Source organism: Heterocephalus glaber, unplaced genomic scaffold (assembly GCF_053883595.1).
Source record: "Heterocephalus glaber isolate CG9 unplaced genomic scaffold, H.glaber_assembly_v1.0 deba00000331, whole genome shotgun sequence".
NCBI classification, from domain to species: domain Eukaryota; kingdom Metazoa; phylum Chordata; class Mammalia; order Rodentia; family Bathyergidae; genus Heterocephalus; species Heterocephalus glaber.
The window spans coordinates 1,283,145-1,309,722 of NW_028258142.1; the positions used below are offsets into that span (position 1 = coordinate 1,283,145).

Sequence of the window (26,578 nt, forward strand, 5' to 3'; positions counted from 1 at the left end):
CCTTTACACGTACTGACTGATCCTGAAAAAGAAGAATCAAATTATTAAAATCAAAAACAAAGGAAGATACATCACTACAGAAATAAAAAGAATTGTAAGGGAACACCAAAAACAATAGTATGCTAAAAAATAAGATAAACTAGATAAAGTGGACAAATTACTAAAAAAAACCAAAAACACACACAAACTACCAAAAGCTGACTCAAAAAGAAACAGACAATATGACTAGTCCTCTAACAACAAAAATGAATATTTTAAAAACGTTTTTAGGAGTCCAAACCCAAATGTCTTAGTGAAGTCTATCAAAAATTTAAATAATAATTCTTCAAAAACTCTTCCAAAAACTAGAAGAGGAAGAAACGCTTCCAAACTCATTGTAGGTAAAAACTACCTTGATACCAAAAAGAAAGGTATAATAAGGACAAAAAAAATTTTTTTTAAAGTCCATGGCCCAGTATGAACACACAGGCAAAAATCCTTAACAAAACACTAGCAATCAGATCCAGCAACACATAAAGGGCTATACATAATGATTAAGTATTTGTGGAAGTATACATTTGAGCTTGCCAAAAGCTGACTTCTGGGTGTATGTACTCTATCATGTGCATCCTTTAGGTGTCTCACAGAAAGAACATGTGCCTGTAGTTAAGAAGACTGCCAGGGACTCTGGCCTGACTGACCTCCCACAGCAGTCAGCATCTGGACTATGCAACAATACACTACAGTGAATGCATCAAACTATGAATGAGGCCTACTCTTGGACTGTTAAAAATCTATGGACAGGCCCTCTGCATTCTCATTAAAAAGACCAGAAGCATTTGAAAAAAGAGCACATTATACTCCAATATTGCCAAATGATTGTTTCAAAAACATAAGAGCAAAATTCTAAAAGTAAATAACACCATTTTTAAAGAGAATTAGTAAGAATCCTTCCAATATGGAGACCAACTGGGATGAGATACTGGTTAAGTGAACAGTAGCTACTATAAAGAGCGAATCTGCAACCTCAATGTTGAAACTATGAGTTTATTTAACTGTCAAATGGAATCCATATGGTAATGGGAGGAGAGGAACACTGTTCACAGAGTCACTCAGGAAACAAGAGAGCAAAAGGTCTGACCCTCTAATAAGAATTTCAAGGCCACCTAGTTGACAGCAAGGAAGAGTAGGTGAGCAAAAGAGAGGTGAGGTCCAGTTTACGTGACTTTTAGCCCCCTTCCTTGGGCCAGAGGTCAGTCATATGGTGCCACCTAACTGGAGAGGAAAGTGAGAGAGCATAGCTTGGTTTCAAAGAGAAAAAAAGAAATTAGTTGGAAACACAGCTGTCAAGTTTCTGTCATAGTTGGGAATATAAAACTCACATTAAATAACACATGATATAACCACTATAAACTCAGTATGGAGAGTCTTTAAAAAACTAAAATTAGAAATTTCATTTGACCCAGCTATCTTTCTCCTGGATATATTCCTGAAAGAATTAAAAGACATCACACTGTAGTGAAACATGCATACCCATGTTTATAGCAAAGCAGTTCACAAAGCTACACTACGGAAAGAAACTAGATGCCCATCAACAAATGAATGGGTAATGAAAATGGGGTACATATACATAGTGGAATATTATTCATCCATAAAGAATGGAATCATGTCATTTGCAGGAAAATGGACAAAACTCAAGACCATCATGTCAAGTGAAATAAGCCAGACAAAGAAAGTTTAAATATCTCATGTTTTCTCTTACATGAGAAACCTAAAATATAAATAAATGAATAAAATCAGGGAAAGATAATAGAGAGCTAGAAGGTAGACTCTTAAAGACAGGAAAAAGACGGGGAGTGGGGAAGAGAAAAGGGAGGGAAAAAAGGGAATGAAATGATCAAGATATGTTACATGCATGTATAATTCCCCAAATGGAACATCATCATTCTGTATGATAAACATGCACTAAAAAAAAAAAAAGAAAAGCTGTTTATGAATGGAAGAAAAATCAACACTTCTGAAACTGAATTTCTCCTAGGATATTGATACTAGAAATAAGAATATGCTGAGCTTCCTATAAAAAGATGGTTCATCTGTTCAAATTAGAAGTGTAGGGCAGAAAGGACCTCTACATTCTTTCATATATGGCTCTCAGCCAAGAGATGACGAAAATGTGCCCATATACAGTAGCTGGATCATATCATTAGGAACAGGTCAGAGAGATTCAAAATGAGATGTCTTCATTTCCAACATAGCTTTTGTACTTGACCACATGAGCTTCCATCGTATTACCCCTTTCTACTTGCTTCTTATTGCTGAAAACTCAGATCATCTAAATATTATTCTTCTAGTGAAGCTCACGGCAACTTACCCAGACAAAATTGTCTACCCTCTCTCCCATAGTCCAAAACAATTCACTGTTACAGAATAAGATTATTACTGTCATTGTATGCATTTCCACAAATATATAAACCATAAAGTCTTTGAAGGCTGAAAATGGATCTTGCTCCCTTTTATATTTTAAGCAACAGTTAGTCCCTGGGGCTAAATAACAGGTAAATAATTTTTTACAGAACTGATAAATAAAATTGAAAATAGAGAATAGCAGTCAAATTTTGAGCAACATCATTTCATTAATTGTCTCAATATAAATTTGAATGAAAACATTCACTGGACAGTTAAGATCTCGTATGATTATTTTTTTAGCAAACATCTTATAAAATCAAGTTATCTTTTTAAACAGCAATAACTAGAAGTGATTTAGAAATTAATGAGTTCAAAATATTATCCAAATAGGAATTTTTATAGACATAAATTTTACTTTTATCTTTAAAACATCAAACTGCCATAATACTAAATCAGCAGAACTGTAATATAAATACCTGCTTTCTCTGAAGTTCTGAGAAACACCATGTCTGATGGAATTCTTTGATTCTGCAAAGAAAAATATGAAACATTTATTATCTACATGCAGGCTTATATATTGACACAACTCATTCCACAGTAGAAATGACCAGTAAAAACAACTAAAATAATGTTATAATGAGAAAGAAGAGTAACTTCAGATTAGAATGCATATAAAACTTTTTATAAATCACTAGTTATACAATTAATCATTATTACTAATAATTCTATCAATCTCAGAAGCTAAAGGAAAAATGAACCTGAAGAAAAAGCATCTAAAATATGAATATTTCACATAATTTATGAAATTACTTTTGACAACTAAGTAAAGATTTATCTACATATGATAAAAAATGGTTTACTTGTCAGTCAATAAGTAATTAAAACAAACACAAGTTGTTAAAGTTGAAAACAGATACGATGTTTGGTAGAACTATTTCTCTCTAACACTAAGAGAGTTACTATGTGAGATCCACTGGACCCTAAGGTCAAGGAAGAATTCACAATGGATACTGGAAAAAATATTTTTTAACTGAAAGATAATAAAAACTGAACAAGAAAATGAGAACATCCAATGTCAGAAAACTGTTAAGAGGAATATATATATATATATATATATATAATAAATGTGTATAGAATAGAGAAGAAGAGGCTAAAAAAAATTTAAGAGCTATATATCCACTTGAAAGTCCAAAGAAAGCACAAGGATATAAATGGATACAAGAGCAAAAACAAATGACACAAATACATAGAGATAAATATATACTTAGATCTATACAATTAACACAACAAGAAAGTATTTTTAAAATTTATATACCCATTTTAGTAATAAAAACTCAACATTAAAGTAATAAAACATGTGTATGGGCTTTACATAAAAATACAAAACATTACTGAGAGAAATTAAATAAACTTAGAATCTATCACGTTCAGTAATTAGAATATACATATTGCAAAGATGTTAAATGTCCGTAAACTATATACTAAATATATACTAACACCAGATTTATAAGATGGCACTATAAACTAAGAAGGAAATGATGCTCTTTCCAATAGTGCTGAGAAAACTGGATACCCACAGAAAACTGGATAGTGAAGGTACGTAATTCGTTACCTCAACATAATATAAAAATCTATTTAAATTACAGTTCTAAATATAAAAGGCCAAACTATAACACCCCTAAAGAAATACAGAATGTTTTTCTTTCCCCAATGAATCATCTTTTCATTCATAAAACATTACAAGAATATTTTATGGCTTTTTTATAGAGAGGGATTTCTTAACCAAGACTACTACCACCCATATATTTATAAAAGGAAAGAAAATGAAAAGATTAATAATGTGGGTTTCATTAAAATCAAGAATTTCTGTTCAAACACACCCACTGGGAAGGAAGAGGTATTTGTAACATATGTAATCAAAGTCTCTGACCCATAATACATAAAGGTCTACAAACTATTAAGAAAATAAAGAGCTAATTCAGAAAGAAAATAGCAAAACATTTTCACAGGCTCTTCAGAAAAAAAAGACACAGAAAGCCATATAAAAAGTCTCCAAGTTATTAGATTTCAGAGAAATATTCCTTAAAACCACAACTATATACATAACAGAAATGCTAAACTAGACTGAAAATGTCAAGTGTTGGCAATCATGCAGACACACCACTGTGCACAGCTGTGTATCAGTTACTACCGTGGAATACACTCCTACCCCAAACCCATTCCATCTCTAGGTACACAGGCAACGAGCATTTGTGTGTGAGAAAAGACTGATCAAGTAACACAGAAGTATCATCCATGACGGGCAAAATGCAGAAGCAGTGCAGATGTCCATCAACGGTGGGCTGGACAGAAGGCCACTGTCCAAGCACGTGTCCTCCCACTGAATTTTTGAAGTACCCCTTGCCATTAATGAACCCTAAATTTCAGACTTTATTTCCACATTCTCAATTTCCAACTTATTACTAGGTCCATGCTGTCTAAATTACCATCACTTTCTTTGAAATGAAGAAGGGTGAATATGCAAAATCTGTTCATTAGTTTTCAAAATTGTTTTAGCTATTCTAGGATCTTGTAATTCCATTATGACATCTACAATCAGCTGGTCAGCATCTGCAAAGAAATCAACATGGATTTTGAAATGGGCTGAATTAATCTACAGATAAATTTAGAAGTACTGATATTTTAATAATACCAATACTTTATCTGTCAATATGGGGTGTCTTTCCATTTACTTAAGTCTTCTTTACTATGTTTCAAAATGTTTTCTAATTTTCAAAATGCAATATCTGTTTCTTTGTTAAATCTATTCTGAAGTACTTTATTCCTTTTGATGCTTTTACACATGGAACTGTTTTCCTAATTTGACTTTCAGACTATTACTCTCCATTCCCTTTTCTGTCTTATTTTGTATGAAGTACATGCATAAACCAGATAAATTAAATTAATTACTGGATTCTTTTAATTTACTTTTCCTTCTCTTTAAGTCAGAAAACAGTCTGAGAGCAATGTTTTCCTAACATGCCACATGGTGTGGATGTACAAGTGTCTCTGATTCTTCATTTACAATGTGGAGGATGTTTCTGATCTTTGATTATAAATAATACAGATGTTAACATTTCTATATTTTATATCAACATAAATAATATTTCTCTGCAATAAAGGTTCAGGAGTGCAATTGCTAGGTCACATGATAGCTGCATACTTAGTTTCTATTAAGAAATTTCAAATGATTTTCCAGAATAACTATACCATTTGACATTTCCCTGGGAAATGTATAAGTCATCTTTCTTCTGACTATTGCTAATATTTGTTGTCACCATTTTTTTAACTTTAGCTATTCTGAGATATGTGTACTGATAGTTCATTATTTTAACTTTCAATTTCTTGATGCCTACTTCTGTTGAATTTCTTTTCATGTGCTTATTTTCCATCTAATAACTCTTAGGAAAGAAAGTCTCTGAATCTTTCACCCAGATTCTAATCTGATTTTTTTTTTATGGTTTTGAGAGGTTTTAAGTATTTCAGATACAAAATCTCCACTAAACATATGATTTACAAATGATTTCTCTTAATTTGTAGCTTGTTTTTTTTTTTTTACCATATTCACATGGTTTTTCAAAAAGCAGTTTTAATTTGAATGGATGTAATTCATCAATTTTTTCTTTTATGCACTGTTCACTGGTGTATAGTTTAAGAACTATCTTGCTATCCCTAGATTTCAAATATTTTGTCCCATGCTTTTTCCTATAAGTTCTACAGTTATACATTTTACATTAAGTCCATACATGGTTTTCTTTGTAAACCTGTAGCTGCTCCAGACCCACCTTTAGAAAGGCTACCTTTTCTCCATTTAATTGCTTTTGCATCTGTCAAGTCGTTTGAGCAAGACTGCATGGGTATTCTACCATCAATCATTTCCTGCAAACTGTTGTGTAAGATTGACACTAAATCCTCTATAAAGGTTTCAAGGAATTTTCTAATGTAAATATCTAGATAGATCTGGTTATTTCTTTCTCAGATCTTTCATATTACTAATCCAACTTCTCTACTGACTTTGTTTTCATCATCACTTTTTGAAGGCCTCTGGTTCTACACAGGTGCCTTACTTGATATGGGTTCAAGTAGTATTTCAGGTGGCATGTTTGACCCACATTTTAGATACTTCTAAGGGAGTGGTGGTGATCTTATGGCTCACATGCCGCAGCAGGCTGTCTGTATCACTGAAAGCTCTAAAAGGTTTGCCACCACTGTTCTAAGGTCTCCCTGTGAAGCCCAGAAACCATCTATGGAATTTCTTTCTTTTCCTCAAATGCAAAAAGATATAACCTTGACTTTGAATGGATTTTTACTTAACTAGTTCGATAGCCATTATCCCATTTATACTAAACTCCAGAACAATCCAGAGCACATACTCTGCAAATATTAGTTTATAAGGTTTTTTAAATCAAATAATGCTTATTTTTTAACAAAAGATGGCTTCTTTGGAAAAAACAAGAAGAACAGTGAATTCTTACAAATGGTCTCTTTAAAAAATAAAGACCTTGGGCCAGGTAGCTCAGTGGTTTCGCTGCCTGCTGCACAAGTGCAAGGACCCGAGTTCGATCCCCAGTACCAAAAAAAATAAAAAATAAAAAAAATAAAAAAATAAAGACCTTAATATTGGGCCTAAATCAGAAAATCTGGAACTCACTGTTTTCCACCTGCAACCATATCATGAAAACATATTCCATATGTAGCAGTTCAACTAGACCCAAGAAAATTTCTTTTGCTCAACACCATTTTCAAAGCAATATGGTATGTATAGACATAAAAAAACTAAACCAGTAATAAAAATTAACAAACAATAAAGGGAATTCATATTACTGTCTTACTTAAATTTCCAGATGAACTTACCAAATCAGGAAGAAAATAAAATATTAACATAGGACAAAAAACTTTTACCATATTGCCAGCATGACATGAAAAACATTTCAATCAATACAATCTGTTCTCAAAAATATCAATTCTACTCTTAAAGCATAAAACTGGTTAAAAATTCCCTAGATGAGTCACACTTTGTATAGCTACTAATCCTTTCAGCTACATACTGCCCTTACCTGAGATAGCTTCCTCCCCTTCTTAATCATACCATATTTAAAATATAAAAAAAGGTTCAGTGGTAAAGTGTGTGCTTAGCATGCTCCAGGCTCTGGGTTCAATCCCCACCACAAAAAAAATAAAAAGTAAGCATTTTGTACTTAAAAAGTATTCAAAATAACATAACCACCAACATAGCAAACATACAGCCTATGACAAAAGCAGAAAAAACTATCAAAATTTATAGCACTAATATACTGAATCAACTTCATCATAATTATTAAAATGTACACAGATATATGTGTAAGGATATTCACTCAGCAATTTGTAATAGTAGAAAAAATAAAATCTCACTGAAAATCCAGTGAATAAAAAGCTAGTAATTAACAGTATCCATTCAACTGAACAGTATGCAAATGAAGTGCAAAACACTACTTGGTTTTATCCCATTTTATAAAATTAAACTACATCCTTTATGTACAGATTTTTTCCAATTTTTATTTTTTTATTATTACAGGTTTGCAGTACATAATGAATGTAGTCATTATTACATTCCTCATGAGAAGCTGACATATGTACATAAAACATTTCAATTCTATTTTCATCCTCTTCCCCTCCCTCCATCTCTAGGTCCCCCTCCTTTTTGCAAAAGAACTATCTCCCTATTTTCTATTATCTATTTTTTATTTTGTTCTTTATATTTTAGGTTTCTCATATAAAAGAAACCATATGTTTCTGTTTTATTTCACTTAATATTATAGTCTCAAGGTACACGTAACAAAAAGACCATTTCAGCTAGAAGATCATTTCGCAGGCTAAGGTATGCCCTAGACAACCTGTTAACAGGTGACATCACAAACTCAGACCACTCTGTGGGAGATCTGGCAGGAACCTGTCCTATAAACTTACCAAAAAATTGTGCTTTGAGCCTTAAAAAGAACATCAAAGCCAGGTATGGTGGCACAGGACTGTAATCCCAGCACTCTGAGAAACTGAGGCAGGGGAATCACAAGGTCAGACCAAGGCTTGGCAACTTAGCAAGATTCTGTCTCAAAATTTAACAAAAAAAAAATTTTTTTCTTAAAGGGCCGAATATGTACCTCAATGGAAAGACCCTGAGTTCAAACTCCAACACAGAAAAAAAAAAAAGTCAATGGGGACATTAAACAAGAATATATAGGGCAAGCACAGTCATTCTTACAGAAAACAACATCCACAGCATTAATGTTCCATGGGCAAACAACATTTGCAGTGTGCACAGCACTCACATATTCCAGGATGAGGCAGAAACAGCACTTAAGAATCAAACCTTTAAACGTGGGTGCCCATTCAATCACTCTCCAGACCATGAGCAGCCCTGATAACTTCTATTTTTGATCTTCTGTTCCTTTTTTTAATGACTTTTTCTTAAAACTGTCCAAACTTTTTTTGTTGTTCTGCTCTTTTAGTTCCATTCACCTGCTCCCTCTTTGAATTTTTAAACCATAAGAATTATACCTAATAGTTACGCAAAATATAACTATAGAAGTTCTGAAAGCTTAGGTAGAATATTATTAATAGGTTCTAAAACAATTCTGTGGTCAAATGAAATAATTCTTATAATGCGACATCAAACAGCATTTCTTATTTTAGACAAAATATGATTTACCCAGTTGAAATATACTTTGGCAAAACAGACAATATATAAACATCTATATTTTTGCTCAAATACAGTAAATCTTACAGACATTAGGATTTAAAATATCTGTCTCAATTTCCTTTTAATAAGTTACTTGCAATTAGAATTAAAGCTAATGAATGGTACATATAGGACTAAAATATATTAAAAATGCATCAACCTTTTCCACTATGATGAGGTCTCCAACTTGTATGTCTGAACTCTTAACTTGCATTTTACCTTAAAAAAAAAGAAGAAGTATAATCAACTCAAGGCAACAATAGCACACCAGACACGAAGTTTTAATTCATAAGTACTTTAAAAATAATTCTAGAGCAAAAAAAGAAAAATACATCAGAAACTGCCTATACTCATACTTTCAATATAAATTTCAGATAGACAAAGTCACTAATGATTTCTTTAGTAAACTACTAAACACAATTAACTCTCCTCCGATTAAAAGAAAAATAATTTGGAAGAATCATCCCATATTTTGTCAGTGTGTCCGTTCTCAGGCAAGTTTCAAATAATTAGAAATATTACTAAATAAAATAATTTGATGAATGGAAATGAGTAACACAGAGATATAAAAATCTGTGAATACTGTGAATGGCATTGATTGGCACAAAACAGACAGAAAAATGAAAGCATATTATATATAAATAATTCTCCAGTAGTAGCTTTAACAACATAGGACAAAACTGAAAACCAGTATCTAAAGTTTTAATATTAAACGTTATTCTTCTACATAATATATTGAGTAAATCTTTAAATTATATATAATGTAGAATAGTCTTCCATAAATTTTAATATATAATACATTTAAATATCTAAAAATATCTATGTAATATGATATAGAATAGATGAATGTTATATAATCTGAAACGTCAACCTTACATCTCAAAACTTAAGCAAATTCATTCCTTCTTCCTGTTTTGGTCCACCCTTCCTCCCTCTATCTTATTCCTTTTTAGGACAGCCAACAACCTTGTGAGTCTATTTTTATATTTTTGTAAATACTGTTCTAACACAGGAAGTTTCTTTCTTTTACATTCAGTTTATTCTGACAGCTAAAAGAACCAGAGGTAAGTTCATACTACTTTACCAAAAGCTAACATCACCAGTTATTATACTAACCTTCAGACTCAAACTTATTATAAAACCTTATTTGCTAAATACTGTACATCTTAAAGCAACTGAGTTTCACTAATGTCACACTGTTCCAAAAGATTTGCTTCCTTTTGTACATAATGATTTTGTTATTATATTTTTCCATATTCCTCAATTATAAAAGCCCAGAATGGTTGGAGGCACTTTTTTGTTGTTGTTGTTGTTTGGTTTTTTTTGGTACCAGGGATCGAACTCGGGTCCTTGCATTTGTGCAGCAGGCAGTGAAACCACTGAGCTAAATCCCCAGCCCCGAGGAGGCACTTTTTATTCATATAACAGCAATACTCTTTGGAGTTATGTGTGAAACAAATCTTAACATAGCTCTATAATTAGTAAGTATAAACCTATATATACATATTCATAAAAGACTTACAAAAGAATGTAAATTTTCATTATTACAAACATGGTCACTTCAACCTTCCAGTCTCTGGTCTCACTACCATTTTCATAGCTAAGCATCAGACAGTAAAGATGCCCAACTGATTTCAAGGCTCCTGAGCTGTTACATACAATTCCTCTGTTATCTTTCAGTTTCACTCTCCTTGCTAGCTATCCAATCCACTTTTCCATCAGTCTTTTGCAATAGATATATTTTAAAAAGAGCAACACCTGTAGTTATCAGAAGTAACAAAAGTATAGTAAATACCTCTCAAATACTTTGAAACATATTCTTTTTTTTCACGTTCTTTAGATCTTATATTTTCAAGAGAGGTTTAGTATTCTGTCGCATGGTAACAGACATAACATATTTAATAGCCTTTAATTTTTAGATATATAGTGACAACTGTTCCTTTTTATGGAACTCAGTTGTGATTATAAGATTGAGAAAAACATTTATGACAAAATATAGTAGCAAAAGTTCTCGTGCCGGGGATTTAGCTCAGTGGTTCCACCGCCTGCCTTGCAAGCTCAAGGTCCCAAGGTACCAACTCAAACTTCTAAAATATTAGAAAGCTAAGTCAGATACCCAGGTACAATGATATGCACCTGTAGTCCCACCACTCAGGAGGCTGAGGTAGGATGATCACTCGAGCCCAGGAGTTCAAGACCAGCCTGGACAACACTGAAAGACTACACCTCCAAAAAAAAAAGAAAGAAAGAAGAAAGAAGACAACAAAAATGATGGGGAGGAGGAAGAAGAGGAAGAAGAAGAAGACAATGATGAGGAGGAAGAAGAAGAAGAGGAGGAGGAGGAGGAAGAATAAAGAGGAGGAAGAGGAGAAGGTAGGGAGAAACATAAAGCAAAGCCATCTGCCTACAAACATGTTCAGTTAAAATACACATTTTTAAATTTTAGAGACTTAGTCAAATTGTTTTAATAGATCCTGACTTCTTGAATAATTTTAACCTTACATTCATGCTACAACTTGTACTTTCTTTAGTGCCTCTGTCAATATGTAAACTCAGGGACATGTTTCAACTTCTGCCAGGGAATCATTAAGGGTATTCGACAGAGATAAAGGAGGAGCCATGTGCACCCCACAACCTAGTGAAAGCCCATCAACAATGACCTTGTTCTGCTGTATTTTAACAGGCCATGCCTACAACTAAGAATTTGCTTTCTCACCAGCACTTTGAGCTGACACCTGAACCTAGCAACATACTGGGCCGGGGATTTAGCTCAGTGGTTTTGTCGCCTGCTGCTCAAGCGGCAAGGACCCTAGTTCGATCCCTGTTATCAAAAAAAAACCCACCAAAAAACAAAACCTAACAACACACTAATATCAGAAGAGGGACAGATTGGAAATAGAAAACCCCCAATTTTATCTCACAGCACATATACAACACACAACTGCTGCCTGCCCTCACAAACCCACACAGCTTAATAACAGACTGTATTTAGGAAATGAACACACAGAATTTAAGAATTTCAGAGCACATTTAGTATAAAGGAGGTTAAAATTACAAATATACTTCAATATAAATGCTAGTATTAAAGCTAATGACATTTTTTTCTTTGAAAATATACTATTCCATTTGCTATCAGGTAACACGCAATGAAATAGCAGTGAATATTACCATGTAAAGTAACAACAGTACTGTCCTCTCTGAACTAGTTCAATTAAATCCTCCTTCCAGCAATAAATGTTCCCTGCCACTGTACTTCAAAAGGTGTCCTCCTACTAGGAAAATTTCATCTGACTCATTCCCATGAACCAAGCTTTATGGGCTCCTCTGTAGCAAAATCAAAGAGTAACTGATAGAATCACTTTTTCTCCTTGTAAAGCTTCCTAAACACAGACCTTCTCCTAGCCTCACTACTACTCATTATTTTTTACCTATTTAAAGAGAAGATAATACTAAATGGTCTCCATTTTTATAATTTCCCTAATCAACTTGAATTCCAAATGAATTTTTTTTAAAAAACCCTAAGGATTACGTTAATCCCCACCCAAAAATGTCTATTATTTGACAATCAGAACATAATACAGATTTGTATCATGACATACAAGTTTTTTACTATTGACCACAGGTTAACTTTCAGGATTTGCCTGTTACCTACATTTTCATTGCCCATACTCTATCCACACTCAGCACTTCTGCCTAAAACAATTATTCTTTTTCTGATAGGCAATCTGCACTTGTCCCTTTTGAAAAAGCCCCTCCTTCCAGAGCTCTTTAATCATATAGCAAATATATCTTCTGTGCTTTAGTAACTCATAAACACCAACAGTATAAATATTCAAATATTTAAGTGCTAAATTTCAAATTCTGTGATAGCTTTAATGCATGATTAAAGTATATTTTTATGACACTGAGTATGTTCTTTGCAAACGCACATCCAAAATTAAGTCATTTTAAAAGCACAAAGAAAATGACAATCATTCTACTCATAAGAAGTAGAAATGAGTTATTATCATGATGAATTGAAGAGTACAATCATGGAAGACATCCACTAGACACAGATATTATCTGTGAATAAAAACATACTTACATCCCAACAAAATACACATAAGGTGGTATAAGTGGGAGATAATCAACTTTTAAAACATGAATTGATCACATAAATAGAATACTCTTGAACAGTGATGGCCAATCTTTTAGATACTGAGTGCCCAAACTGCAACCCAAAACCCAGTTATTTATCGCAAAGTGCCAACATTGCAATTAAACTCAAATACTGAGGTTTTATTTTAGAAAAAACAACTCATACATTAATATCATTTGTCTTAAAAGAGAAACACAGTAACAGAGCTTTCAATGATACAAAGAGCTTTTTACTGAAAGGTAAAAGTTTGCATTTGGCAAGCTTCTGTACAATTAATGTAACTTTTGCTGTTGTATGCATGCTGATAATTTGTCAAACCTTGGTTGGGGCGACTTGGCTCATGTGCCAACAGAGAAGGCTTGGTGTGCCTGCTGTGGCACACCTGCCATAGGTTCGCCACCACTGTTCTAGATGGTCAACATCAAGTTAACAGATTCTGCTACCTGGGAAGATCACTATTGCTTTATAATCTGTGAGAAACTAAGTTCCTACCTCTACTCCCACTCAAGAGTAGAGAAAGCTGTGTCATCCCACTGGCAAACAAGCCCAAAAAACCCAGATGCAGTTTCTGGAGCAAACCTGTACAGTGAGGTGAAGTTCCTCACCAGTCAAGGCAAATGGTGCTAGGAACCACAACCCCACTTCAGAAGACCTGATTCAGAGATTTACCTAAATGTAAATCTTAAAACAATCAGGCATCTAGAAAACAACAATCTATCTCTCCAACCTAGGGCAAGAAAAATTTCACAGAAAGGACTAAATATATGTGAGAAAATATTGATAAAATGAAATTCACCAAAGTTTAAAATTCTAAAAGAGAAGATGGACTTGAAGAAAATATTCACAGCAAACATATCTGACAAAGGAACTGTACCTGAAATGAGCGACAAGTACTCCAACAGCACAACACTAAAATGATAAAACATAATTTTTAAAAGGCAAAGAATTTGAACATATACTTCACAAGAACAGATAAGCCATGAAAAAGCATTCAATGCCATCATCATCAGATGCATGTGTGTTCCATAGTAATTGTGGAAATAGGTAAACACAAAGTACATAACATTAAAAATTACATACCAAAGAGCTCTGTATTATCCTCTACATTACACATGAAACAAACTAAGAGAATTTACTCTCACATGAACATCATAAAACTCCAAAAGCCAAATGCTGGTCAACTGAAAACAAATAAACCAATTGTAGTCTATTCATAGAAGATGCTATTCAGCCAAAACACAGACCAACTGCTAATGCATTCTACAACATAAACAGACCTCAAAAACAGAAACATGCTAAAGAAAAAAAGGCAAAGACGTATGTTGTGTAATTCTACATATAAGAAATGTCCAGAAAAGTTCCCTCTACAAAGAAGAAAAGTGGACTGATGACAGCCTGAGACATAAGAAAAAGGAGAAAGAGTGGGTAAGAATTCACTACATGATGTATGAAGGATCTCAAAGTCAACTGCGGTGATGGCTGCACAATTTTAATTTTACTAAAAACAAAAAGCAAATAAACAAACCCTACTGAACTATATACTTCAAATGGGTAAATTTAGGGCAGGCATGGTAGTACATATCTGTAATCCCAACACTCTACAAGGCTGAGGCAGGAGGATAGCCAGTTCAAGGCCAGCCTGGGCAGCTTTGCAAGACCCTGTTTCAGAAAAAAAGGTGGAGAGAAGGGGCTGGGGACACAGCTCAATGCAAAGGCACTGGGTTCCATCCTCAGTACCACAAAAGGAGGGCTAAGTTTTATGGTATGTAAAATTATGCCTCAATAAAATTGATTTTTAAATAAAAATGAAATAACAATTATGAGCAAAAAGTGTTAATATCTTCTAAGTAATTAACCCATAAAGCTTAGAATCCATCCATTGAAGTGAAAAATATAACTTACTTCTCCATTTACTTGAGAAGTTTACCACCTTACATTTAAAATATTAGATTAATCAAAATGAATAAAATTTAGATTGGTAACATCTTAAAATATGATAAAACAAGTAGAAACTCACTAACAAGCTAGTGAGTTTCTGTAGCATTTGTAGAACACAGTTTATTAAATAAGCAAATGGAAGACAACAAGGGAACACAATAAACATATGAAGAACAGCTGAAAGACTTTCTTTGCAGCAAAAGTGGTCTGAAAAGCAAGTCAAAACACCCCATTCATCCTCTGTGCTACTGTGTTACCCAAGCAAATTATTTCGCACTTTAGGCCACAACATCCACAGCCTTTCTTAAAGTAATTTCATGAAACTAGGCTCACTTTTCCATTAAATAAATGAGTAGGACAAAATTACTGCTAAGGTCTCTTTCAGCTAATTAATTCTAAAATTGCTTGCCTAACTACTGTACAGTATTAGGAAAATAATACTGGTATAAATTCTACTTTTAACAAAAAGTAACAATTTATCTTTTAATGTAGACAGCACTTCTACTCCAGGCTAATCCAATCTGAATAAACTGTAAGATATATTAAAGTCCTGAGAACATAAGTCAGAAAGAAGTATAGCAAACCCAAAATAGATCTGAAGACAATGCTCGGACCTCCTCTGTTCCAGTCTTGTCTGGGAACTTGGCTTATGTGGATGGCAAACATCAAAAATTTAAAAGGTTATATAACATATTGGAAGGTGATAAGGTGTTACAGAAAAATAATGATCAGTGCAGAGCAAAGGGTTCTGGATGTTGGTAGGAGTTAGACATGGGAGCAGGATTTGGAGGGGATGCACAGAAAAGGGTGCATCTGAACAAGGACATGGCAGAGGATGGGAGAGGCCATGAAAGGGTAGCTAGGACCAAGATAAAGAGGTCTTAAAGAAGAATATTCCTGAATGTTCAAGAACAAGCTAGTGTCCAAATGAAGGGCAGAAAACCATACCAATGTTCACAAAGGGTTTCACCTGCCAAACCGAAAAGTCTCACAATCTACAGTCACCAATAGAATACTCAAGCAGCTTTGGTCTCATACTGGCAAAGAATTAGCCCTAGACTAAGCACACTCCAGATCTGTCTAATAATCTAAAAAAAGGAAGATCTCGAAGGACAAGACTCTAAGTAACTTAACACCTTTCCCAGAACAACGCTCAAGAATATTTACTGGAACATAAAAATATTCACTAACCAAATAAGTAAAATTCACAACATCTGACGTTCAATAAAAAATATTATTAGATATACAAAAAAAGCAAGAACACCTGATCCACATGAGAGGAGTAATCATTCAGTCAAAAATGATACACAAGTGTTAAAATTAGCAGACAAGGGACGGGGATTTAGCTCAGTGGTTCCGCCACCTGCCTTGTAAGCGCAAGGACCCAAGTTCGATCCCCAGTACGAAAAAAAAAAAAAAAAATTAGCAGACAAGGAAAAAAATAAAAATAGCAGGTAAGGGCATGAAAATACCATTAAAACTATATTCTGAGGCCAGGTGTGGTGATACACACCTGTAATCCCAGCATTCTGGAAGGCAAATAGGAGGATCACAAGTCTAACCTATGCAACTTAAGGAGACCCTGTGTGAAGACAAATAAGGACTGGAAATATAGCTCAGTGTAAAGGCCCTGAGTTCAATCCCCAGTACTACTACTAAAAGAAAAAAAGGATTCATTCCAAGTGTTAGAAAATTTAAAGAGACAGAGAGGCTATATAAAAGGTTCAAATCAAACTCTAACACTTGAAAATAATTTGAAAGAAACATGGAAGATCATGAATTGTGTGATAACATCAAAAAGCCTACTATGGGTAGAAATAGAGTCCCTAAAGGTTTTCAAAAGCACATTAGAAATATTATTCATCACGATCAAGTAGGCCTCACTGAGGGAAACAAGGATAGTTCATCAAATCAATGAAGGTATATTAACAAAATGAGGTACAAAAACCATATGATCACTTTAATTGATGCATAAAGAACATTTAGTAAAATTAAATATCCCTTCATGATTAAAAAATCAATATATTAGGTACAGAAGGAATATATCTCAACATGATAAAGGTCTTACATGACAAATCCACAATTGTGTGTGGAAAAGTTGAAAGCTTTCCTCTAAGATCTGGACCCAGACGAGGAGAAGAATGCTTATTCTCACTTCAACATGAAAGTCTTATGCAGAGCAATAAGGAAGAGAATGGAACAGAAGGCATCCAAATCAGAAAGGAAACGGGCCAGGGATTTAGCTCAGTGGTTCCGCCACCTGCCTCATAAGCACAAGGTCCAGAGTTCAATCCCCAGTACAAAAAAAAAAAAAGAAAGAGTTACACTGTAACTGTTTCCAGATAAAATGATCTTTCAGTATACAGAAAAACCTTAAATACAGTAATGTATACTGAATGCTCTTACATGAAATATTGGGATAGATTCCTTTCAAATGATCCTCAGATCTCAAACCAAACCACAGACAATACAGATGACTAAAGTATGTCGCAAGAAAAGGCTCTAAGATAAATACATGAAAAGCTGAGCCTGTTAACTGAAAAACTGCTTTGACTATAAGGTTTTCGCACCTCATGCACAGAGACCACCAAGACTGTGAGAGCAGCCCAGAAACTGCAGGTAGCAACAAACCCTAAAATGTAACACTTTTTCCATCTTAATTAAGTACTTCTCATGCACTGTGGCCCTAATGTTTTAAGTTTGAGGTATGACAGTGTTATGGTTTAGGTCTAAAATGTCTCTCAAGAGATTTCATATGTCCAGAGGTTGGACTTTTGGAAGGTGAATGGATCATGGGGGCACTATAGCTGAAGGGTACATCTCCCTCCAGGTCTTCTCCCTTCTGCTTCTTGACTGCCAAGAGGTGAACAGCTTTCTTCCATGGCAGTTTCCACTATGCCATTTCTGCATTTGAGCCTACAAACAATGGACTGAAAACATGATCAAAAATAAATCTCTCCTTTTCTAAGTTATGAGTGTCACATATTTTGTTCCAGTGATGATAAAGTAACTAAGACAGACAGCCATACCAGCAAGAATTTCTTTCCCTTTATCACAATTTCATGGACAGAAGATTCATTCTTACTACAGATCTTAGCAACCTCAGCATTCGTACAATTTTTTTTTTCTTTCCTTAAGTCAAACTTTTAAGCCTTTTCACTTAAAGGAAGTAGTTTATGGTGTCCTTTGGCATATTCAAATTGCAACTTCATTACTTTTGCACTTGGGGCCCATGATTAAGCAATACAAGGGCTATTTAAATACAACTACTGCAAGACCATGACAGTGAATCTGATAACCAAGATACTTACTAAGTGATTAACAGGCAGGTAGCATATACAGCATGGATATGATGCAATGACGGAATGACTAACATCCAGTGAGGACACAGCAGAATAGCAATAGATTTCACCATGCTATTCAGCATAGCATGTAATTTAAAACTTATGAACTACTTACTTTCAAATTTTCTATTAAATATATATCATATATAATATATATTATTTATATATGTTAAATAATATATATGTATAGGTATATGTATATGTAGAGGAGAGAGAGAGAGAGATGAAGTATGATCTCATTATGTTGACCAGGCTGACCCCAAACTTGTGATCCTCCTGATTCAGCCTCCCAAGTACAGTAGCTAGGATTACAGAAATGTATCACCATACCTGACCTATTAAATATTTCTGGACCACAGTTAATCATGAGGTACTAAAATTCTGGAAAGCAAAAGTGCAAAGAACGAGAGGCTACCATATAATATAAAACACATGCAAGTGATTTTTAAGTATTTATTGTTAAGTTGCATCTAAACTAACAAAAGCAGACAAACGAGAAATAATACTACAGTAATACAATAAGCATTGTCATCAGTGCCTGAGTACAGGACTGCAGCAATGGACTCTGATTACTTCAAGAATAACAGCTCCTAAGCAATTTTTAATAGGAAACTAAACGAATCTTCAGTACATGACTGAAAAAAACAAAACAAAACTATATTATGACATGATTGGTGCAAAGAGAAGGCTTTTTTTCTTTTGCAGTACTGGGGATCGAACTCAGGACCTTGCACTTGTGAGGCAGGCACAGCACCCCTAAGCTAAATCCCCGGACCAAGAGAACTCTTTTTTGCCAAGTAAAAAGTATGACAACCCACAAAATCCATTAAATTTTACAATTTCTCTCAAAGTATACACTATGTATGTACAGTATATAAGGGACATTGAAGAGGGATTCAAAGATCTCTTGACTGCATTTTAAGGATAATTATTACGCAAAAACAGTATAAGTTTCACTAAAAGATGAAAAAATTTCACTGAGATATATAAATATTTAATGTAAAATGACAAAGATTTTAACAAGTTGTATAACAAATACAAGATGTTGGAATCAGCCCGCTGCAGACAGGCAGGTCTGCGCACGCCCTACCAAGGTCCCGAGTCACACGAAACATGCAGAATCAGCCCGCGCCCCGGCAACAATCCACTGGACCCCCCATCCCCCGCTCCTCTGTACAGCCACCTGGTTCCACACTAAAAAGATGCAGAGGACACCGGACCACCAGACCACGGTACTGAGTCCCACTGCTCCCGGCCCAGAGGTAGGGGCTTCTGAGCTGCTGTCCCACTGCTCCTGGTCCAGAGGAAGGGGCTTCCTGGCCACCATCCCTCCCACTGCTTCCAGCCCAGAGGAAAGGGCTTTTGGGCCACCTTCTATCCTGCCACTCCTGGCACAGAGGAAGGGGCTTCCCTGCCACCATCCCTCCCACTGCTCCAAGCCCACAGGAAAGGGCTTTTCGGCCACCATCCCTACCCCTGCTCCCAGCCCCTGTCCCATCTCTCCCAGCTCAGAGGAGGTAATCCATGCAGGTGCCAACAGCCCCCGCCCCAGGCAAAATGAGAAAACACATAAATAAGTCTCAAAACCAGACTCCCAGATCACCTACAGCAACCCCAAAGGGAAATGACATGGAACACTCTGATACTCAACCACCTGGACCCACTGAACTGGCAACAAAGGGGATCTGGAAAACATGAAATCAGAAATAATTTCTCAGATAACAGGAGAAATTGTGCCCCTACTGCAAGACATGATTAATAAATCTAGAGAGGAGCTGAGGAACATGATGGAATCCCAACATAAGAAACAAATGGAATCCATAAAACAGATGCAAAGAGATTTCCAGGACATGAAAAACTCCACTGAAAGTCTACACAGCAGAATGAGCCAATGTGAGGACAGAATTTCAGATATAGAAGATAAGATTGCAATTAGTGGCCAGGAAAAGAAAAATTGCTTCATTATAAGGGAACATGAGAAATCAATCCAGCAGCTGCTAGATGATGCAAAGAAGAATAACGTAAGACTGACTGGGCTCAATGAAGAAACAGGAGAGAGTGGAGATGACATAAAAAACCTCTTCACAGAAATAATGGCAGAAAACTTCCAAAGCAGGGCGAAAGAGCTTGACATACAGATAAGGGAGGCATATAGGACTCCAAATAGCCTTGATCAAAAAAAAATCTACACATAGGCATATAATTGTTAAGATTCCAGAAACACAACAGAAGAACAAAGTTCTCCAAGCAGTCAGAGAAAAGAAACAAATCACATACAAAGGAAAGCCCATCAGAATCACAGCAGACTTCTCAACACAAACCATCAAGGCAAGAAGAGCTTAGAGTGACATATTCCAAGCCCTAAAAGAAAACAGCCTCCAACCCACATTGATGTACCCTGCAAAACTATCTTTCAAAATGGATGGAGAAATGAGATACTTTCATGACAAAGAGCACCTTAGGAACTTCGTGAATACCAAACCAGCACTCCAAAGAATTTTACACAATATCCTAGGAACAGACATTGAGGATCACAACCCCAGGAAGCAAAGCAGAATGAACCCATCTGGCATGACAAGAAATTACATGGAAAGGGGGAGAGCCCAACAAAAAGAAAAAGTCATGGCAATGACAAGTCAATACGTTTCAGTTATAACCATCAACGTTAATGGTCTCAATTCACCAATCAAAAGAAATAAGACTGGCAGAATGGGTCAAGAAGCAAAATCCAACAATATGCTGCATACAAGAAACACACTTAATTCAAAAGGAAACTCATAGACTGAAAGTGAAAGGGTGGAAAACAATACTGCATGCGACAGGAACCTGAAAAAAAGCAGGAGTAGCTATCCTCTTGGCAGATAAAGTAGATTTCAAACCAACACTGATGAAGAGAGATGAAGAAGGACACTACATCCTTGTAAAGGGAAGAATCCAACAGGAAGAGATGACAATCATAAATATCTATGCACCAAACACTAGTGCACCCAACTATATAAAACAAATACTAACAGACATGAAAAGTCATATATGCACTAATACAACTATAGTGGGGGACCTCAACACCCCACTGTCACAAATAGATCAACTAGACAAAAAATAAGTAATGAAATACTAGAACTCAATCGAACTCTTGAACAAATGAACTTAACAAATGTTTACAGTCTTCCACCCCACAAAATCAGAATACGTATTCTTCTCAGATGCACATGGGTCATTCTCCAAAATAGACCACATACTCACACATACAATATGTTTAAGTAAGTGCAAAGGAACTGAAGTTATCCCCTGTATATTATCAGACCACAGTGGGATGAAATTGGAGATCCATAGCAAAAGAAACTCAAAAAATTTCATAAACAGGTGGAAATTGAACACACTGCTGCATAACCAATGGGTCACAGAGGAAATTAAAGAAGAAATCAGACAGTTCCTTCAATTAAATGACAATGACAATACAGCATATCAGAATCTATGGGACACAATGAAAGCAGTCTTACAAGGGAAATTCATAGCAGTGAATACGCATATTAGGAAAACAGAACGAGCCCAATTAAACAACCTGATGCTGAACCTCAAGCTTCTAGAACAAGAAGAACGGGACAACCCCAGAGCTCATACAAGGGAGGAAATTAGAAAGATCAGAGGAGAAATCAATGCAATGGAGACTAAGAGAACAATACAAAAAAAACAATGAAGCCAAGAGTTGGTTCTTTGAAAGAATCAACAAAATCGACAAACCCTTAGCCAAACTTGTCAGAAAAAGGAAAGAAAAGGCCCAAATCCATGCAATTGGGAATGAAAAGGGTGAAACTACAACAGACCCAGCAGAAATCCAGAGGATCATCAATACCTACTTCCAGAACCTATAGACCAATAAGATGGACAACACAGAAGAAATGGACAGATTCCTAGATACAAATGAATTACCAAAGTTGAACGAAGAAGACCTAAAAATTCTGAACAACCCAATATCAACCAATGAAATTGAAAACATAACTAAAAACCTATCAACTAAGAAAAGCCCGGGCCCTGATGGCTTCAATGCTGAATTCTACAAGACATTTAGAGAGGAACTGCTGCCGCTACTGTTTAAACTCTTCAGTGAAATTGAAAGGGAAGCAATACTCCCAAATTCATTCCTGGAAGCAAGCATCACCTTGATCCCCAAAGCAGAGAAAGACCCAACCAAAAAGGAGAACTATAGGCCAATCTCACTAATGAACATAGATGCAAAAATCCTTAATAAGATAATGGCAAACAGAATGCAGAAGGTCATCAAGATCATACACTCTGATCAAGTGGGATTCATCCCAGGGATGCAGGGATGGTTCAATATATGCAAATCAATCAATGTAATACACTATATCAATAGAGCCAAGGACAAAAACCATATGATTATCTCCATAGATGCAGAAAAAGCATGTGACAAAATCCAACATGCATTTATGATAAAAACCCTACAAAAACTTGGAATAGATGGTCTCTACCTCAAACTGATAGAAGTCATCTATGAAAAACCAACAGCCAATATCATATTAAATGGTCAAAAACTGAAATCCTTCACACTAAAATCAGGAACAAGACAAGGATGTACACTACCACCACTCTTGTTCAATATAGTTCTGGAAACATTAGCCACGGCAATTAGACAAGAGAAAGAAATAAAAGGAATAAAGACAGGAAATGAAGAAGTCAAATTGTCATTATTTGCAGATGACATGATACTCTATAGAGAAGACCCCAAGAACTCCACCAAAAGTCTTCTAGACTTAATAACCAAATTCAGTCAAGTAGCTGCTTACAAGGTTAACACACAAAAATCAGTAGCTTTCCTCTACACCAATGACAGACTCACTGAGAGAGAAATGGGGCAAATAATTCTTTTCACAAGAGCATCCAAAAAACTGAAATACCTAGGAATCATCCTAATGAAAGAAATCAAAGACCTCTTCTCTGAAAACTATGGCACTCTGAAAAGAGAGATTGAAGATGATATCAGAAAATGGACAGACATCCCCTGCTCCTGGGTAGGTAGGATTAATACAGTGAAAATGGCCATACTTCCAAAACTGCTATATAGATTTAATGCAATTCCAATTGAGAGCCCAGCAGCATACTTCATGGACCTTGAGAAAACAATCCAAGAATTCATTTGGAACAAGAAGAGACCCAGAATAGCAAAAGCAATTCTAGGTAACAGAGACATGGCAGGGGGTATCACAATCCCCAACCTGCAACGACACTACAAAGCTACTGTGATAAAAATAGCATGGTACTGGCAAAGAAACAGACTTGAGGACCAGTGGAACAGATTAGAAGATGCAGAAACAACGCCAGACACACTCAGCCATCTCATCTTCAACACAGGAGCCAAACACCCTCACTGGAGGAAAGATAGCCTCTTTAATAAATGGTGCTGGAAAAATTGGGCTTCAACTTGCCAAAGATTAAAACTAGACCTGTATCTCTCACCATGCACTAAACTAAAATCAAAATGGATTAAAGATCTAAACATTAAAATAGAAACTCTGAACCAGCTGGAACAGAGGTTAGGTAGAACCCTTGAAGACATCGGTGTAGGAAAAGACTTTATGAACAAAACCTCAGTTGCCCGTGAACTAGCACAAACAATCAACAAGTGGGATCTCTTCTTATTAAAAGGCTTCTGCCCGGCAAGAGAAACCACCAGCAGTGTGAAGAGACAACCCACAATGTGGGAAAAAATCTTCACGTGCTCTTCCTCAGACAAAGGTCTACTATCTCGAATCTATAAAGAACTTAAAAAGATCAGACCTCCCAAATTTGAAGACCCAATCCAAAAATGGGCATCTGAAATGAACATACATTTCTCACACAAAGAAGTAGAAATAGTAAATAAATACATGAAAAAATGTTTAACATCACTAGTCATTCGAGAGATGCAAATGAAAACAACGCTGAGATTCAATTTCACTCCAGAAAGAATGGCTGCTATCATGAAATCAACCAATAACAAATGCTGGCAGGGCCGTGGGGAAAGAGGAACCCTGCTCCACTGCTGGTAGGAGTGTGGACTGGTGCAACCACTGTGGAATGGAGTACCAGTATGGAGATACCTCAAAGAACTAGGACTGGAAGTCCCATTTGACCCTGCTATTCCACTGCTGGGGATCTTCCCCAAAGAATTAAAAGAATCATACCACAGTGATACATGTGCGCCCATGTTCATAGCAGCACAGTTTGTAATAGCTAAAACTTGGAAACAGCCCAAATGCCCATCAACTGGAGACTGGATAAAAAAAAAAAGGTGTTTTTTTATAAAATGGAGTACAACTCAGCCATCAAAAATGAGAAATTAGAGACATTTATAGCTAAGTGGATGCACACTGAGGCGATACTCTTAAGTGAAATAAATAGGACACACATATATAATTACCGAATAGTTTCTGTGGTGTGAGAAACTGAAAGTGTAAATAAGGACTAAATGTATAATAGGTAATGTGAAATAGGAAGAAAGGGGGCAAAGGGGAAGGAAGTGGGAGGGGTGGGAGAAAGGAAAGAAGGGAATGGGATTAATATGAGAAAATGGAAAAAGAGGAACAAAAATCTTTGTAAATAGGGAGGACTGGAGGGGTTGAAGGGAGGGCTAGGCAAGGGTGAAAAATAAGAACCAAGAGAGACTATGTGAAGGTGCAAATTTCCAACGATGAATGTCATTATATTGTATATCTAAAATATACCAGTGATTAGAATGAATAATTGATAATGCAAAATAGGAAGAAAAGGTCCAAAGGGGTAGGGGTAGTGGGAGGGGCAGGGGAAAGGAAAGAAGGGAAAGGAAAAATGATGAGAAATGGAAAAAATGGAAATAAAGTCTTTGTAAATAGGGAAGGGTGGAGGGCGTGAAGGGAGGGCTAGGACTGGGGAAAAAATAAGAACCAAGATGCATCATGTAAAGGGACAATTCCCAATGAGAAATGTAATTGTGTTGTATACCTACAATGTACCAATAAAAGAATTAAAAGAAAAAAACAAACAGAAGATGTTGATGAACATGATCAAAGACACTAAAATACATAGGAATAAAGAAGACTGTTTTGTTTTGCTATACTATGTGTGGATAAAGTTTCTTTTGCCAAGCAGACTGGACCACAAGAAGCCTGTAAGTATGTTAAACGTAAATACTCTCACATTTCTCCCCCCTCACCTCCACCTCCCTCCTTCTCCTTCCTCTTCTCCCTCTCTCACCACCTCCACCTCTCTCCCTCCCATTCAAGACAACAGTTTTTCATTCATGTCTGAATACTTCAAAACATGTTAAACGAAATGCCAGAACTGTTCCAAGAAACAGTTTAACTAAGATATATTAGAAAACAGTCTTCACTAGCTGTAGGAAGGAACCATAGCACAGAATTAACTCAACTTCCATTCTAAATATAAAGTACCAGACTAGCTGTAGGTTTAAGTTTGGAACATATGCTTAGTCCTGCTGGGATTTGGTGGCTAATTAAAACAAAAACAAACAAAAAAGTTCTGAATTTATCCTCTTTGCCCACAACATTGCATGAAATCTTTGAAAAGCAAAGTTGAGAACTAATTCATGTTTTAATTTTATGAGGCAATCATAGTGCCTTACACACAGTAGGAATTTAGTATATACTTGTTGAAATGAACTGTGATCTAGCCTACTGGACCATTACAAGCAAGTCATATAATTTGTATATCTCTAACTAGCAAAAGGAAAAAATATATTGCACTGATTTCACAAACCCAAAAGGACAATGACCATGCACTACCAACCCGTCCTCATAAGGGGGTTCTGCAAGAGCTGCTGACAGGTAGGAAGATTTCCTTTTCTCTTTCTCACCTTCCCCTCTGGGACTGCCTCACAGAAGATGATAATATTTTTTTTTAAGTCATAAACAAGGAGAAAGAAGTGAAGTAACAGCAACAAATATGGTTAATTCCTACACAAGACAAGTAGCTTATCAGAAAATGAAACAAAGAGCCAACCCAAAAATCATTCCAGGGTAACTG

The 26,578-nt window shown here is 35.5% G+C and overlaps 1 protein-coding gene across 8 annotated transcripts in view; it reads right to left on the bottom strand.

Annotated features, from left to right (window-relative positions):
- The window catches only part of Atp9b (ATPase phospholipid transporting 9B), a 305,926-nt gene that overhangs the window by 236,719 nt on the left and 42,629 nt on the right, over window positions 1-26,578 (bottom strand). For all 8 annotated transcript variants that reach the window (XM_087188815.1, XM_087188837.1, XM_087188832.1 and 5 more), the window contains exons 6-7: window positions 9,300-9,358; window positions 2,862-2,913 (exon numbers count right to left, since the gene is read on the bottom strand). In XM_087188815.1, the coding sequence (XP_087044941.1) occupies window positions 2,862-2,913; window positions 9,300-9,358 (111 nt within the window). The remainder of the gene's footprint in view (window positions 1-2,861; window positions 2,914-9,299; window positions 9,359-26,578) is intronic.